The 15,970-nt window shown below is 42.0% G+C and overlaps 1 protein-coding gene and 1 pseudogene across 1 annotated transcript in view; both read right to left on the bottom strand.

Annotated features, from left to right (window-relative positions):
* LOC126199464 (uncharacterized) overlaps positions 1 to 14,970 on the bottom strand; it is a 148,036-nt gene extending 133,066 nt beyond the window's left edge. The window contains exon 1 of the mRNA XM_049936385.1: positions 14,842 to 14,970. Within this exon, the coding sequence (XP_049792342.1) occupies positions 14,842 to 14,970 (129 nt within the window). The remainder of the gene's footprint in view (positions 1 to 14,841) is intronic.
* On the bottom strand, positions 996 to 1,113 carry LOC126199996 (5S ribosomal RNA; annotated as a pseudogene).
* Positions 14,971 to 15,970: the final 1,000 nt, after the last annotated feature.

Genomic DNA, 15,970 nt, shown 5'->3' with positions numbered 1-15,970 from the left:
TCCATTTACGCTTATTCTTCATACTGAAGCGGAGCTATCTCAAGAAATGGTCTCCATCGATTTAAATATTAGGAATATTGTGTTGAGGGAACCCCCAGAAGGGCAGCAAATTTCTGCTTCTGTCAGGAAGAGGCAGAAACGTTGACGACACAAGAATGTTTTGAGGGTAGCTACGTTTGGGGATGATCCAGATTCGCAAAGCTCATACCGACTAGAAACTAATGTTAAGGGACGAATATCTGGCGCCATAACAAAATGTGGAGTTAAAGGTTTTTGTAAAGTGATGAGCGAGTCTTTTTACTGACGTCTCAACACACAATGAATTCCTTCAAGACTGCTTGAGTCTCAAATTTGTGATAGCATAACACATGGCACAGCAAGTAAATCAGCATAATCCAAACTCTAGTGATACAGCGGAAAACACTGAGCAACGCAGTACAATCATGCACCACCGTAAGCATGCCACTGGCCCATTCTCTTCGCCCTTCGCTTTCATGCAATGATCCCATGCTGAGTACTCCACGTTTCCAGCGCTTCAGCAGCTGACTCACTTCAGTTTGTATTGACTAACCAGTATCCGTATGCAACGATCATATCCGAATATGTGCGAGTAGAATTGACACACTGACGGTTCGGTACAAACTTAACTACGTATATAGAAAGTTCATCCACGCCAAGAATTGTGAATCTCGACGATTTTTACCTGTTACCGATATCGAAATGGGTTAGACAAATGTCTACTCTTTCCTGAGATAAGGCGTCGTAACAGGACAGCTAGACGGTCGGATAACAAAAGCACTCCGCCGTCAGTCCACGAGTGGCCTGCGGGACCATCCGACCGCCGTGTCATCCTCAGTGGAGGATGCTGATAGGAGGGGCAAGGGGTGAGCACACCGCTCTCTCGGCCGTTATGATGGTATACTCGACCGAAGCCACTACTATTCGGTCGAGTAGCTCGGCAATTGGCATTACGAGGCTGAGGGCACCCCAAAAAATGGCAACAGCCCATGGCGGCCTGGATGGTCACCCATCCAAGTGCCGACCACGCACCACAGCGCTTAACTTCGGTGATCTCACGGGAACCGGTGTATTCACTGCGACAAGGCCGTTGCCTCGGATAACAAATGGTCAAAAATATTTTTTCATGTTATATCATTAGATATTAAGACAAAGTTGAAACAAAGCCCTGGGAGTAGACAACATTCCGTTAGCGCCTCTGATAGCCTTGGGAGAGCCAGCCATGACAACACAGCTCCACATGGTGAGCAGCCGAAATACCCTTAGACTTCAAGAAGAATATAACAACCCCAATTGAAAAGAAAGGGGGTATTGACATGCGCGAAAATACCGAAGTGTCAGTTTAATACGTCACGGCTGCGAAATTCTAACACAAATCCTTTATAGAATAATGGAGAAAATGGCAGGCGCTGACCTCGAGGAGGATCAGTTTGGATTCAGGACGAATGTAGGGACACGCGAGGCAATATTGACTCTACGACTTCTAGGTCAAGGAAAGAAAAACCTACTTTTACAGCTATTGTAGACTTAGAGAAAGCTTCCGACAATGTTGACTGGATTACTCTCTTTCAAAAAAATGGTTTAAATGGCTCTGAGCACTATGGGATTTAACATCTGAGGTCATCAGTCCTCTACAACTTAGAACTAGTTAAACCTAACTAACCTAAGGACGTCACACGCATCCGTGCCCGAGGCAGGATTCGAACCTGCGACCGTAGGGGTCGCGCGGTTCCAGACTGAAGCGCCTAGAACCGCTCGGACACACCGGCCGTCTACTCTCTTTCAATTTCTAACGGTGGTAGGGATAAAATATAGGGAGCGAATGGCTATTTGCATTTTGTACAGAAACCAGATGGCAGTAATAAAAGTCGGGGGGCACGAAAGGGTGGCGGTGGTTGAGAAGGGACTGAGACGGGGTTGCAGACTATACCCGATGTTATTCAACCTATATATTGAGCAAGCAGTAAGGGAAACAAAAGAAAAACTTGTAGTAAGAATTAAACTCAAGGAAGAAAAAATAAAATCTTTGAAGTTTGCCGACGACATTGTATCTTTTGATTGCATTTACTTAGAAGCTTCAATTATTTACACCTCCGAGAGACCGTAGACATTAACGTGCGACATAAATTTTAACAGTTGGACAGACAGACAGAGACAATAAAGTGATCACAAAAGATTCGTTTATACCGGTTGAGGTATGGAGGATGCTATTTCCGCGGTGGCGAAGGATAACTGGTATGGAAGTTAACGTCTGATGAAAACCCAACAACGAGAAAATATAATTAGGAACAGCGGCGTTCTGTGTCGATAAAGTACACAAACCATGTTAATTATATGTCGCCTGGGAAACAATGGAAACCAGTTGGTGTGGGTTTTAAATGCCTAAGTCAAATCCAACAATAACGTCAAGGGGGAAAAATATGATCGGAACCATGGATCATCAAACAGTTGTCCAGACATCATGATTTATATTCTCGAAGCTTTCACTAACAAGTAAACCTACCCAACGGATACACTTCAATTTTGATTGGCTTTGAAAATGTTGTAGTGTAGAGCAATGTAAGAGACATGTGCTTTTTATACGCACCCATATTGCCATTAAGGAGATGAAACACCCTGTAAAAAAATTGAGTTTAATATTTCTGAATTAATATCCTCGAAACCGTAAGAGATAATAAAAAAAATAAAAGTTCAGATAAAAGTTCCCTGGTTTTTAATGTATGCGACTACTGTGCATCCAGATTTGTCGAACAAAACATTTTGCCTAGATTTTGTTTTTCTTTTCGACATTTGACTAAGTTTTAATACCAAGTTTAATAGTATATGATGAATTGGTTTTGCAAACACACATTTTTCAGAAACAAGAGTAGAAATTCCCACTTGAACACCAGTTATCATGTTGGGTTGTTCAGTAAGTCTTTCGCAGATAAATATAGTTTAAATATATATTCTATATATATTGTTCTATGTACATTTTTTTCTTTCAATTTTATGAAATATAAATCACTTGTGTTTTCTTTTTTCATTTGGTGTCATTTTTATTATTTTCCAGACTTTTAAGATTTAGTTACGCTGTATTTGAAATTGTTTGTACGTTATTGTCGTAAAACTATTTTAAAATCACTTGTGTTTTCTTCTTTCATTTGGTGTCCTTTTTATTATTTTCCAGCCTTTTAAGATTTAGTTACGCTGTATTTGAAATTGTTCGTACGTTATTGTCGTAAAATTATTGTAAATCTGCACAACACTGAGAAAGCTGTGCGCACTTTTATACAAAGAATTCCTAGCTTATTTCTGTCAAATGCGTGTTTGGAATACCACTTCGTCACATGTGACTGGTTGAATTTGGTATTCACAATGCTATGCGTTTTGCTCTTAGTCAAATGTCAAAATGAAAAACAAACTATTGGGCTAGAAGAAATTACGAAAAAATGACTTTTCCGACAAATCTGGAAGCACCATTGTAACGTACTTAAAAACCATAGACCATTGTTTTAAGTTTCTTTTTCACCTGTATTCCCGTTTCAACGGTATTCATTCACTTATATTAAACTCATTAGGAGGTGTTTCACACCCACCTAATGGCCGTATGCGCACGTACCAAAATACGGGAGTCTCTTATTTTCCTCTACAAGACAACATATTCAAAGAGAAAAAAATCGAAATGTATCCCTTGGGTAGGTTTACTAGTAAGTTGCTTCAGCCAAACGCCGGTGTAGTTCTTTCAGTACGTCCGATCACCTTCGGCAACCCGAACTTTTGCTCCGTCTACAATGACTTCATTGTCAACGGGAAGTTAAACCGTAACTTTCCCCTTCCCTTTCTTTCTACTAGCTGACACCGTGTGTTTCACTGCAGAAACTGTTTCACTGAAACTGATCTCTTTAAATTCTTTGTAGCATATGTGTCATCAATTTCACCACATTGTAACAGAAGGTGAAAACGTAAAGATCACAATTAACCTTCGTATAAAACGTATATTCCAAAGTAAGATGGTACATAATTAGTATACAGAATAAGATACAAAGAAACGTAAACACTACTCCAGGATTAGTGCTTAGGCCTCTTCAGTTGACCAGCTGCTGTCTGCAAGGCAATATGAAGGGCAATCTATTGTATGGGAAATGTGATTAGCGTGTCGCCAATTCCTTTCGCCCTAATTGGCAGTCTCCTCATCTCGCCACACGAGGTTGAGTGGATCCTTGTCCAATCCCCCCTACCTCACAGAAATCCAAGGAAGTACTGGTAATCGAATCTGGATCCTTCCACACCAAATAGAGTGATATTAACTATTCGGTATGGAAGTTGTCTCAAAAGGAAGTTCGCACATGAATTAGGAAACACGTACACGTAAATGGAAACATGAAATAATATTTATGCTTTTCAGAGGCATGTTAATCAAAGCAGAAATATAATTCAAATTTATCTGTATTCTGTAAATGATGAAACATAATATACATACACATGTTATAAATATACATAATGTGAGGGTTGGAACTTTAACTATTTATTTACAGCTCGTACAAACTAGATACGTATTTCAAAGATTTACTGACCTTCAAAGAAGTCACCAGCATTGTGTTTAACCCGTTGACATCGATGTGGAAACCGTAGGATACACTTAGCATTGTCAGTTGTGTTGATAGCTCGAGCGGAGCGGTCCATTGCCCGACGAATTTGTAGCTGTTCTAAGGTCGTAGGTTGTGTTCCAAAAAGTAACAGAATAGAGACAGAAGTAATGACACATTGTGCAGGACCTGGCCATCATTTTGCAGGACAATGCTCAAGCAAGCACAATGCAAGCTGTTAGGGATTTGTTTGACTGATGGGACTGCTAAGTGCGATACCACCTACTGAACTTCCCTGACTTCAGCCCTCGTAAGTTCAACTCGATTTTTAAACTGAAGGAAACACTTCATGGCATTCATTTCAGAACTGCTACAAATTCGTCGGGCAATGGACCACGCCGATCGAACTGTCAACACAACTGGCACTACTAAGAATATCCTACGATTTCCACATCGCTGGCAACTGACTATACATAATGATGGTAACTACTCTGAAGACCAGTAAAACTTTCAATGACGTATCTATTTTGTACGAGCTGTAAATAAATAAATAGTTGCCACTATTAAAGTTCCAACCCTCGTATATACGTATATACAAACACACAGTATACATCTCCCTTTTCACCTGACAATTAAAATTTCTTCCTTTTCGAATATCAAATGACCTGTATACACCAATCACAGGTGAAATCAACACTTGGCCATGTTTTAAAGAAACCAGAAATAAATTCTATCTCAGCAAGTAGTACATCTGTAATCAGCCAAGAATAACCCTAAAGCATTACTTTCCCGACTACAAAAGTAGGAAACATCTAATCTAACTGGAATTCAATCACTGTAGTTATGGTTCAAATGGGTCTGAGCACTATGGGACTTAACTTCTGAGGTCATCAGTCCCCTAGAACTTAGAGCTACTTACACCTAACTAACCTAAGGACATCACAAACATCCATGCCCGAGGTAGGATTCGAACCTGCGACCGTAGTGGTCGCGCGGTTCCGGACTGTAGCGCCTAGAACCGCTCGGCCACACAGGGCCGGCCACTGTAGATATTCAGTTTAACTAATATGAACTGACGTTTCGAATAGTCATTTTGAGATTATGGCGATGGCGATCCACCTCATATTCTGGATGTGAAGCCCACAGAACTAAATTATCATGTCAACATAGAAATAATGTTTTGAAAACTATGTACATATGTACATAAAGGGAGTAATGGGTATAAGTTCAAAAATGGTTCAAATGGCTCTGAGCACAATGGGACTTAACTTCTGGGGTCATCAGTCCCCAAGAACTGAGAACTACTTAAACCTAACTAACCTAAGGACATCACACACATCCATGCCCGAGGCAGGATTCGAACCTGCGACCGTGGGTGTAAGTGCACATACTTTTGTTTGTGACTGAGACTCCTGTACTGAAAAATATCAATTCATTATTTGCTTCATTTGCAAATTAATAACTGCAGCTGTTAGGAGTAGTACGTTTTTAGGTTTGTTAGTACCTCCAAGTACATGTGTCAAGAGCAGGCTATTACTTACAGGCGTAGTCCACTTAGTGTACATTAAGCCCATGCAGAAAACATGAGGTAGTACTTTATGTGACATGTCTGTGGGAGAGCGTTCCATGCAGAGAAAAAAAAGCAACACACATATCAAAATAGATGCACTTATACCCGTTACACACTGTATACAATAGTACAAAAAGCTTGTCACACAACGACCTTACTTTCTACACAACTTAGTTTCCGCAGTGCATCACTCACCTGAACCGTAGATACTTCATTCCACTTGTACATATGGTATTATTAAAATGTAAACTGTATAGATAATTTTGAGGTTGCTATACATGTGTTGTTGGTGTCTGTGCAATGCTTTACAAAATGTTGATGTTTTAAAAAATGCAAACGTAAATGTACTGCAAAATTTAGGAAATATCCAAGTAAGTATTCATGCACCAAAGGTGAAACTGAAATGAACTCTGTAGAGAATTTTGGTAGTGTTCCACACAGTCTGTTGCTGTTTGCATACTGTATAACTTAAATAAGAGGAATTTATGCTGAAGGGGCTTTAACTCAGTGTTTTACGCTGCAGAAAAAATAAAGTATGAATGATGTTTTGAATAAAAACTTTTCATACTGAAAATTTTTCCTACGTGAGACAACCTCGGTTAGTATAGGAAATGAGGTTAATAACCGTTTTGGTTAGAGATAATTACGGTAAGAAGGGTGAGACTATTGTGATATCAAATAGGGAATGGAAACAAGAGGTAAGAAGATATTATTTTTCCAAGACCATATCACATTCGAAAGATACGTGGCGTAAATTATTTTTATATTGTGCAGATGTACTCGCTTTTGTGGCACCGCTTATAGGTGCCTAGAGGCAGTCACTAGCACATTTTATCTCCGTGACACGTTTTCTGAAACCGATAAATGCCGGCAAAGAGTGGTCACGGAAAAGTCGGCGCAAACAAGCTGAAACTCGTCTCAAGGAAGCGAAATTTGCAGCACTCGCAGTTACAAGGGCGAACGCATGTCAAACCGATCAATACTGGCTGTTGTGACCGCACAGGCTGCAATTAGAGCAACTGCCGGCAACGGCAGAGGCAGAACCAGGTGGCATTCCTAACGAGACGGCCGAACAAAAGACGGTGCGCGCAGACTGCTGTCCTAATGGCTTCGCCAGTCTGGGGCCTTGTGCGCGCAGCACCTTGGCAGCTGTCCCGAACCGAATGGAGCTCGTTCCAGTGTGTGCGCCTTGCAAGGGAGCGGGTAAGGGCCGTCGAGGAGTCGATAAGCGTCTGACGACACTCCTATAGGCTACCAAACACCCTGACGTACAGTAAGGGACAGAAGAATAAGTCTCTATCGAACGGCACGGCAGAGCAGAAGGCTAGAATGTGACGTACCATCGACGGCGAGAGCGTTTCAGTTCAAGAGACCCACTGTACCCCATTAAAACTGAAACGTCTCGAAGGCTAGAGAATACCGTACTTTTACTTACTTTGCACGCATAGCAGCCACCTTAGGGTTCAACAGTTGTAGTGGCTGACGAATAGCGGCATGTCAGTCTCCCAGCAACAGACAACCAGATGTTTCCAATGGTCAACGACCTGTAAATGTGCTGGCCACAGAAGCTGAACACTTTCGGTATCAAGATAGGCCAGGACAGGACAGGCAATACGCGATCTTGCGTTGGCTTCGTGAAAGATAACATCGCGAGACAGTGACTGAAGGGCAACACCTCAGGTATGAATATATCAGAAAGGTTGCGTTTGCTTTGGAAATTATCGTTGTGCGTACCAGATATGATTGTATTGTGCTCCGTATGGTATCCTATACCTTCACCCAAGGAGCTGCGTCTATGTGATCATGATGATGAATGCAAAGTGACAGCGTTTGTTCTTCTTGGAGCCTCTACACAGGAATTCGTCGATCGTGATGATGTACACAACACCGGGATGTAATGCAACTTTTGTGTCCCATGTTATCTTGGGACGCAACACTGACTCACCTCTGTCTGATGTCATATCAGATGAAGTCTCAAATGAACAGTCGTTGGTAATCCAGTCGATTGTCACACTGTCCTTGTGGACAAGCAATTTGCTTTAAAGAATCGCATTTCTTGTGTGAGTATGTGACGTAGCAGTACGGTCCTGTATGGCTGAGCGAACAGCGAACCAGTCCTTTCGAGCGTTAGTCACGTGGGGCAGTTGAGATCTTTCATGGTGATGACTACGGCCCTCCTCTACCCATCGTTTCGATACTCGCGTAACATGTGGGATCCCGACTACCACAAGGCGAAAAACACGATATGGCAGGATAAACTACAATCTGGATAGACCTGAATTCCGATATGAGCTAGTAGACTCTTCTCCTGATTGGACGCACTATTACACCGTCTTCTCACAAGACACAAACATTCAAATGTAACTTGAGAATGAGATGCTGGATGTGCTATTTTTCTCTATACAGGGTGATCAGAAACCGTCTGAAGAACTTGTAATTGTGCTGATGAATAACATTTTTTGAAAAAATTTCGATATGTTACACCGTCTCCGAGTTAATTAGCACTGATTTTTGCGAATCAGGCCGTCGTACGAAGATTCAAGAGGCATGCCAGAAACTGTGTCGCCAAACGTGCTCTTTATTTGGTTTCGTAAAATCGAACAAGAGAGGGACACAAAAATGGTTAGAGGGATGGTAGTATGGATCGAAACATATCCAAAGGCTGTTCAGTCTCGTACACTATCATCTACGCTACGAGGAAAATGCTCCCGAATTGTATCTAGCGGACCACCTGAATATGCTTTTAAGACGGCGCAACGTATCGAATTTTTCCTTAAAAATTGTTTCTTAGCACAACCAACCCTCCAACACCCATCGAGCATTTCAGACGGTTTCTGACCACCCTGTATAATAAATATTAAATGCAGTTGGCGTTATTCATAGTCTCTTCGTTAGCTAGATATTGATCACATGCATATACAAGAAATTAGGACGATTTACGCCAATTTATCGTTCGTTTCGTACCATCTTCATGCTGCTGAAATTTTAAAGGAAATAATTTTTCTTCCAATGTCCATATGATCTCTTGCGGAAGATGATTGTGCTTGTCCCCGATAACAGAATACTATCACGGGCCAGAGGTAGTAAATACTAAAAGAGACGCATGTCGTATTTTCGTTCAGTTTACTACATGATATATTTTTTCAAGGTTATTCGGCTTGCGGCACTTGCTGTCATTTCTTTTCTCTTAATACTTTTGATTGAGAAATTACTGGATATAATGATTGAACTTGTCCCACAAATAGACCGGACGGTTACAATACAGAAAAACGTGAAGGATTCTGAGCACACAGGCTGCGTCAGATGGTGCGGAAGCTGTATGGTATTTTCCCACTTATCTGTGCTGTAGCATTAAGCTGCTGCTGACGGCCCAAAGGACACAGAAGTCATAACTTGTTAAGTACGTCTTTAACGTCTTGCATTTAACAAGCTGGTGTTTTACACTTTCATCGCAGTAACTCCGCTTGCTTGTGAGTTTTGTGATTGATCATTATAAAACTGTTCATGAGGAAGCGCAGCATGCTTTCAAGGAACACAAATTCAATGGATGCTCTTTCTGTTGCGAACAAATTCTTGACTACTGTCTGAGTGTGACCTACTGCGTGACATTCAAAATTGTGAAGCGCAAGTCTTCAAACCTGAGACTGAGTAACTGTTGGCTTTCAAACACCATTTTTGTGCTTGCCTCCAAGCAAAGTCCTATCATTACGTGCAGCACAGTTTTTGTCTATTTACTTGCGTTTTGCAAACTTAATTCACTGAGCCAAACTATTCACTTACGACGAGAAATGAATGCATTCTAATTACATGATAGCCTTAGGATAATAGTGACTGACAAGTATCAATAGGGGAGAACAACCCGTCTGTGTCAAGATTTTTCGTGTATGTTCACGTGATTAGGCAAAACTGAACGAATATTCTGTTGTTTTCCCGAATCAGTCCTACGTTATACAAAGACAGTTGTTGCTGACAGGGTATGGCCCACATCTTCTACTTTTCTTCGCTGTTATTACACTTTATCTAATGAAGGAACTTCTTCCGCTATTTAAGATGTTTATTATTATTTTGAGTGTAGAATTTTAAGGTTCTGCTGTTTTGCTGTGGAAATTTCTTTATTTAAAACATCCTCGAGAAGATGCAGAATTTTTAATAACATTCCGCAAACATCGGAAAGCACAGCTGAATAAAAATTAATGTAAATAATTAAAGATTAGATCAGCTGGGAAAGAAATGAAAAATGAGTCAACCGTGGACCGATGAATCGATCTTCGTGACGTCTCACTTAGTGATACCGGGACAGAAATTCGTATCACTAAATGTTAAATACTGTACTTCTTTCTTAGCCATTCGCCCAATTCTTCCATCGCTCAAACCAGTTCCGCGGTCACAGCCAGTAACAGTTACACCGTTATAATGGCATTTATGAACCTGTCTTAAAAACATCGCGTAGTAAGTTGCCGTATAGCGCGTGACGTTTCGCACACGACTCGCTACCACATTACTGTCAACAGCACACAACATTTATAACCAACTTTTTGCCTGCGCTATCCCCCCCCCCCTCTCAGGAACGCGTACGTCACGTATACTGAAATACTTTACATACATATCTGTACACATATTTCATCTGTATACTTTTGAAGTATTCTAAATACGCAACAGATATATCAGCAGACCGTTGCCGGACATTTCTATGGGTAGCCCATTATCAGTCCACCCTCACCCTCCTAAGGTAGTTTGGTATCGATAACTACGATGCCATTGCTTAGGTTGGCACTACGACAGACACCGACGACAGCGCCTTCTAGCCGGCGCTTTGGAGCTCTAAGAGCATCGCTACAGATTCTCCCCATTTCATCAGATGCAGACAGCCAGGAAACATCGCTTCAGCTTAGCTTGCTATTGAGACTTTTCGTCAGTTACGATGGGGCCACAACGTCGCACCTACGTGTCATCACCTAAAGTTGTGTAATATGTTTGCATATGCTTATACGCTAGTAAAGGTGCTTCAACTGTATTTGCAGTTTCCTGCTCCTACCCACGCACCGTCTTCTAGGCGGGATACAAAAGTATTATTGTTAACTAAGCCCACAGTATTTTTCTACAGATAAAGAGACATGTAAATACCAAAGTTGCTTGAAATGGCACCAGGCAGGTGATTTTCTGTCACCTCTTTTTATCTACACCCTTAGCTGTAGAGGTGTTTGCTGTTGTTTCACTGTCACAGTAAATTTTAGCAAGTGATATGTGAACCAAATTTAGTAGAAAAAGGCACTACATAGATATGCAGAGGCGCCACTATCCTCATATTCGGTCTAGCCCTCCCCCTCCCAACATGCCACCCACACCTTTAGTGGCGAAATGTCATCGGGACTGACGGCCGCGGTGGCCGAGCGGTTCTAGGCGCTTCAGTCCGGGACCGCGCGACTGCTCTTCTCTCCAATTCTATTCAATACCTCCACATTAGTTATGTGATGTACCCATCTAATCTTCAGAATTCTTCTGTAGCACCACATTTCGAAAGCTTCTATTCTCTTCTTGTCTAAACTATTTATCGTCCACGTTTCACTTCCGTACATGCCTGTACACCATACAAATACTTTCAGAATCGACTTCCTGACACTTACATCCAGACTCGATCTTAACAAATTTCTCTTCGTCAGAAACGCTTTCCTTGCCATTGCCAGTCTACATTATCCTCGGTTTGCTTTTGTTGATGTTCATTTTATATCCTCCATTCAATACACTGTCCATTCCGTTCAACTGCTCTTCTAGGTCCTTTTCTGTCTCTGACAGAATTACAATGTCATCGGTGAACCTCAAAGTTTTTATTTCTTCTGCATGGATTTTAATTCCTACTCCAAATTTTTCTTTTGTTTCCTTTACTGCTTGCTCAATATACAGATTAAATAACATTGGGGATACGCTACAACCCAGTCTCACTCCCTTCCCAATCACTGCTTCCCTTTCATGCCCCTCGACTCTTGTAACTGCCTTCTGGTTTCTATACAAATTGTAAATAGCCTTTCGCTACCAGTATTTTACCCCTGCCACCTTCAGAATTTGAAAGAGAGTATTCCAGTCAACATTGTCAAAAGCTTTCTCTAAGTCTACAAATGGTAGATACGTAGGTTTGCCTTCCTTTAATCTATTTCCTAAGGTAAGTCGTAGGGTCAGTATTGCCTCAGGTGTTCCAACATCTCTACGGAATTCAAACTGACCTTCCCCAAGGTCGGCTTCTACCGGTTTTTCCATTCGTCTGTAAAGAATTCGTGTTAGTATTTCTCAGCTGTGGCTTATTAAACTGATAGTTCGGTAATTTTCACATCTGTCAATACCTGTTTTCTTTGGGATTGGAATTATGATATTCTTCTTGAAGTCTGAAGGTATTTCGCCTGTCTCATACATCTTGCTCACTAGATGGTAGAGTTTTGTTAGGCCTGGCTCTGCCAAGGCTGTCAGTAGTTCTAATGGAATGTTGTCTACTCCCGGGGCCTTGATTCGACTTAGGTCTTTCAGTGCTGCAAATGATACGTGTACCACATATGGTTGATGTGGTGTCACCGCCAGACACCACACTTGGTAGGTGGTAGCTTAAATCGGCCGCGGTCCATTAGTACATGTCGGACCCGCGTGTCGCCACTGTCAGGATCGCAGACCGAGCGCCACCACAAGGCAGGTCTCGAGAGACGTACTAGCACTCGCCCCAGTTGTACGACGACATTGCTAGCGACTACACTGATCGAAGCCTTTCTCTCATTTGCCGAGAGACAGTTAGAATAGCCTTCAGCTAAGTTAATGGCTACGACCTAGCAAGGCGCCATTTGTACCATTGCATGTATCTCAAGATAGAGTCTCACTTGTATTATCCAGAATGCTGTATACCAAAGGACAATATAAAAGTTAAGTGTTCTAGTAGCTACGTTCTTTTCTTTATCACATTCATTACGAATTCTGTTCCAGACTTAACGCCAGACGGCGTGAGTTGACGCGTGCCCTTTCGGCTACTTCACTGTGGACTGGCTGCCTTAACAGTCCACTACAGTTGATATCTGGATAGATGGTGAACATATATGGTTACATACATACAATTTTGTAATTCAGTTGCCCCTACCTATCGGTTTTATGCAACCCGCAACGCCTCCAAACACCACATGCAGGATTTTCATTTTCTCTCGCTCGCTACGCGCGAGCTATTATCGCTTGACATAAAATGAACAGGACTGTTTTGTAGGAAATTTTATGTAGTTCATTTTTGTATGGAGACACATTTTCACTAGACGCCTTCGATTCCGATTTATACATGAGGAACGTACAAAAGTAACCTTCAAATGCGTTTTTCTTAAATAACTCGAAAACCATGGCTTACAGCGAAATCAAATCCTAGTACAAAATTCAGAATTTTAAAGAGAGTATTCTAGTCAACATTGTATTCCCCACAAAAAGATATTGTTCATTTTTCTGTAGGACTAATATTTTGCGCATAGTGAGCAGGAGAACATGAAAAATTCGCTTGTGTTTTTTCAAGGCACTGCATAAAACTCAGGGGCAGCTGAATCATTTAGCTACAATATTGCAGGTCAGCAACTGGAAGCAGTTAATTCCATAAATTATCTGGCAGTAGGCATTAGAAGTGATTTAAAATGGAATGACCACATAAAATTAATCGTTAGTAAAGCAGATGCCAGGCTGAGATTCATTGGAATAATCCTTAGGAAATGCAGTCCGAAAACAACGGAAGTAGGTTACAGCACACTTGTTCGCCCACTGCTTGAATACTGCACACCAGTGTGGGATCCGTACCAGATAGGGTTGATGGAAGAGATAAAAGAGATCCAACGGAGAGCAGCGCGCTTCGTTACAGGATCATTTAGTAATCGCGAAAGCGTTACGGAGATGATACATAAACTCCAGTGGAAGACTGAAAGAGAGACGCTCAGTAGATCGGTACGGCCTTTCGTTCAGCTTCCGAGAACATACCTTCACCGAGGAGTCAAGCAGTATATTGGCCCTCCCTATGTATATCTCGTGGAGAGACCATGAGGATAAAATCAGAGAGATTAGAGCCCACACAGAGGCATATGGACAATCTTTCTTTCCACGAACAGACTGGAATAGAAGAGAGAACTGACAGAGGTACTCAAGGTACCCTCCGTCACACACCGTCAGGTGGCTTGCGGAGTATGGATGTAGATGTAGATGTAGGATCATCCTGTATAGGGATATATAAGGTATCAGTATCAGTCGTGAGATACTTGGTTATGAACCGATTTGTAGAAAAAGACACCAGCAAACGCCCTCTCTCTCTCTCTCTCTCTCTCCCTCTCTTTCACTTAAAGACTCAGACCAGAAGCTCTCTACTGTGCCTTCAGACACCGCAGACACAGGGACTCTGCCGGCAGCAGGAGTCCGGAGTCAATGGCGACCCCCAATTAGCCGTCACGTCGCCGTCATTACTGCCGCGGCAGAAGTGTGGCCAGTTCGTGGAGGGGACGGACGTTGCGCCGCTTTGGTAACGGCGATCATTAACGAGGATTAGGCAGGCGCACGTCGCGCCGCAGCGTCGCACACCGAGCATTACGGAGCAGCGGCAATTAGAACGGCGCGGCCAAGGCGCACGTGCCGTGCACGTAATTGGCTCGAGACGCTAATGCGCTGTAAATCAGCGCAGAGGTTAATGCGGCCCACCTGCGCCTCGCAGCCATCCAGCTGTCCCCGTCTGTCGCGAGTGTGCGGGTCTGACCACTCAATGGGCTTGTTCTCTGCCTGTTGCGGGCAGGGCGTACCTCTACGAGCCGAAGTCCGGCATCGGACCATGTGGAGCTTCCGTGTGCCTGGAATCGGCTACCGCTACTGAGTCCTCACTACACACTCGAGTAGCCTTGTTTCTCGGCAAGAGAGCGATTACTCCTCTAGACCGATAGAGCGACGGCGTAGGGGGAGTTGAATCTGCAGCTATTGTTTCACACCCACTCTCCTTCCTTCGCTCTAGCTTTCCACTGTATTCCAATTGAAGCAATGTTGGACATTAATTTTCCCATTGGTTTCGCTAGAAGACGACTAAAACTAAAAGGAAACACAATTAATAAAGCAGGAGAGTTGTGTTATTTTACTGCCTATGTTCTTCTTTTATTTTTAAATAAATAGTACATTTCATTATTTATCAATTAGCTGATTTAGTCCTATGGATACCATAAAACTGCATTAAAACAATATTTTTAAAATACTTTTCTTACAGTCTCAGTTGCAAATTGTCACAATTGATTACTACTTTCGAACAATTAATGACCACCTTCTGTTCTGATTAACGACGAGGTGTTAAAGCTCCTAATTTTGCATTGTAAAGGAATGTAGTCATCGGTTGTAAAATAAGAATACTAGCACCATGTTGCATACCGCTTCATCTTGTTACAAATGTGATAGCTCTGTTTTCCTGCTTACAAGCGAATTTTTTCACAAAAAAATTCACTTTCTTCAAGTCGTCATTAATCAGATCTGAAGAGCATTATAATTTGATCGAAACAGTAAGCATTTGTAACAGTTTTCAGCTGAGAGTGTCATCTGTTATGAAGAAACATTATTGTCCTTACGCATTGTTGTGATCCACACAGCAGAAAGGGTAAATAGCATATGATGGGATCACTAATATGATTTTTGTGTGGCCAATAAACGTTACAGCTGCGAAATCAGTATTTAATAGCAGTGCGCGTACATATTATGGCTCGTGCAAAACGCTACTTAGGAATACTGTCACATTCTGTTTTTCCCCAAGTCTGTGGATCCACAGACAATCTGTAGCCATAACATTCTGTATCGG

This window comes from Schistocerca nitens, chromosome 8 (genome assembly GCF_023898315.1).
Source record: "Schistocerca nitens isolate TAMUIC-IGC-003100 chromosome 8, iqSchNite1.1, whole genome shotgun sequence".
Lineage (NCBI taxonomy): Eukaryota > Metazoa > Arthropoda > Insecta > Orthoptera > Acrididae > Schistocerca > Schistocerca nitens.
Note: the sequence above shows the minus strand (reverse complement) of the source record. Positions and strands in the feature narration are given on the sequence as shown.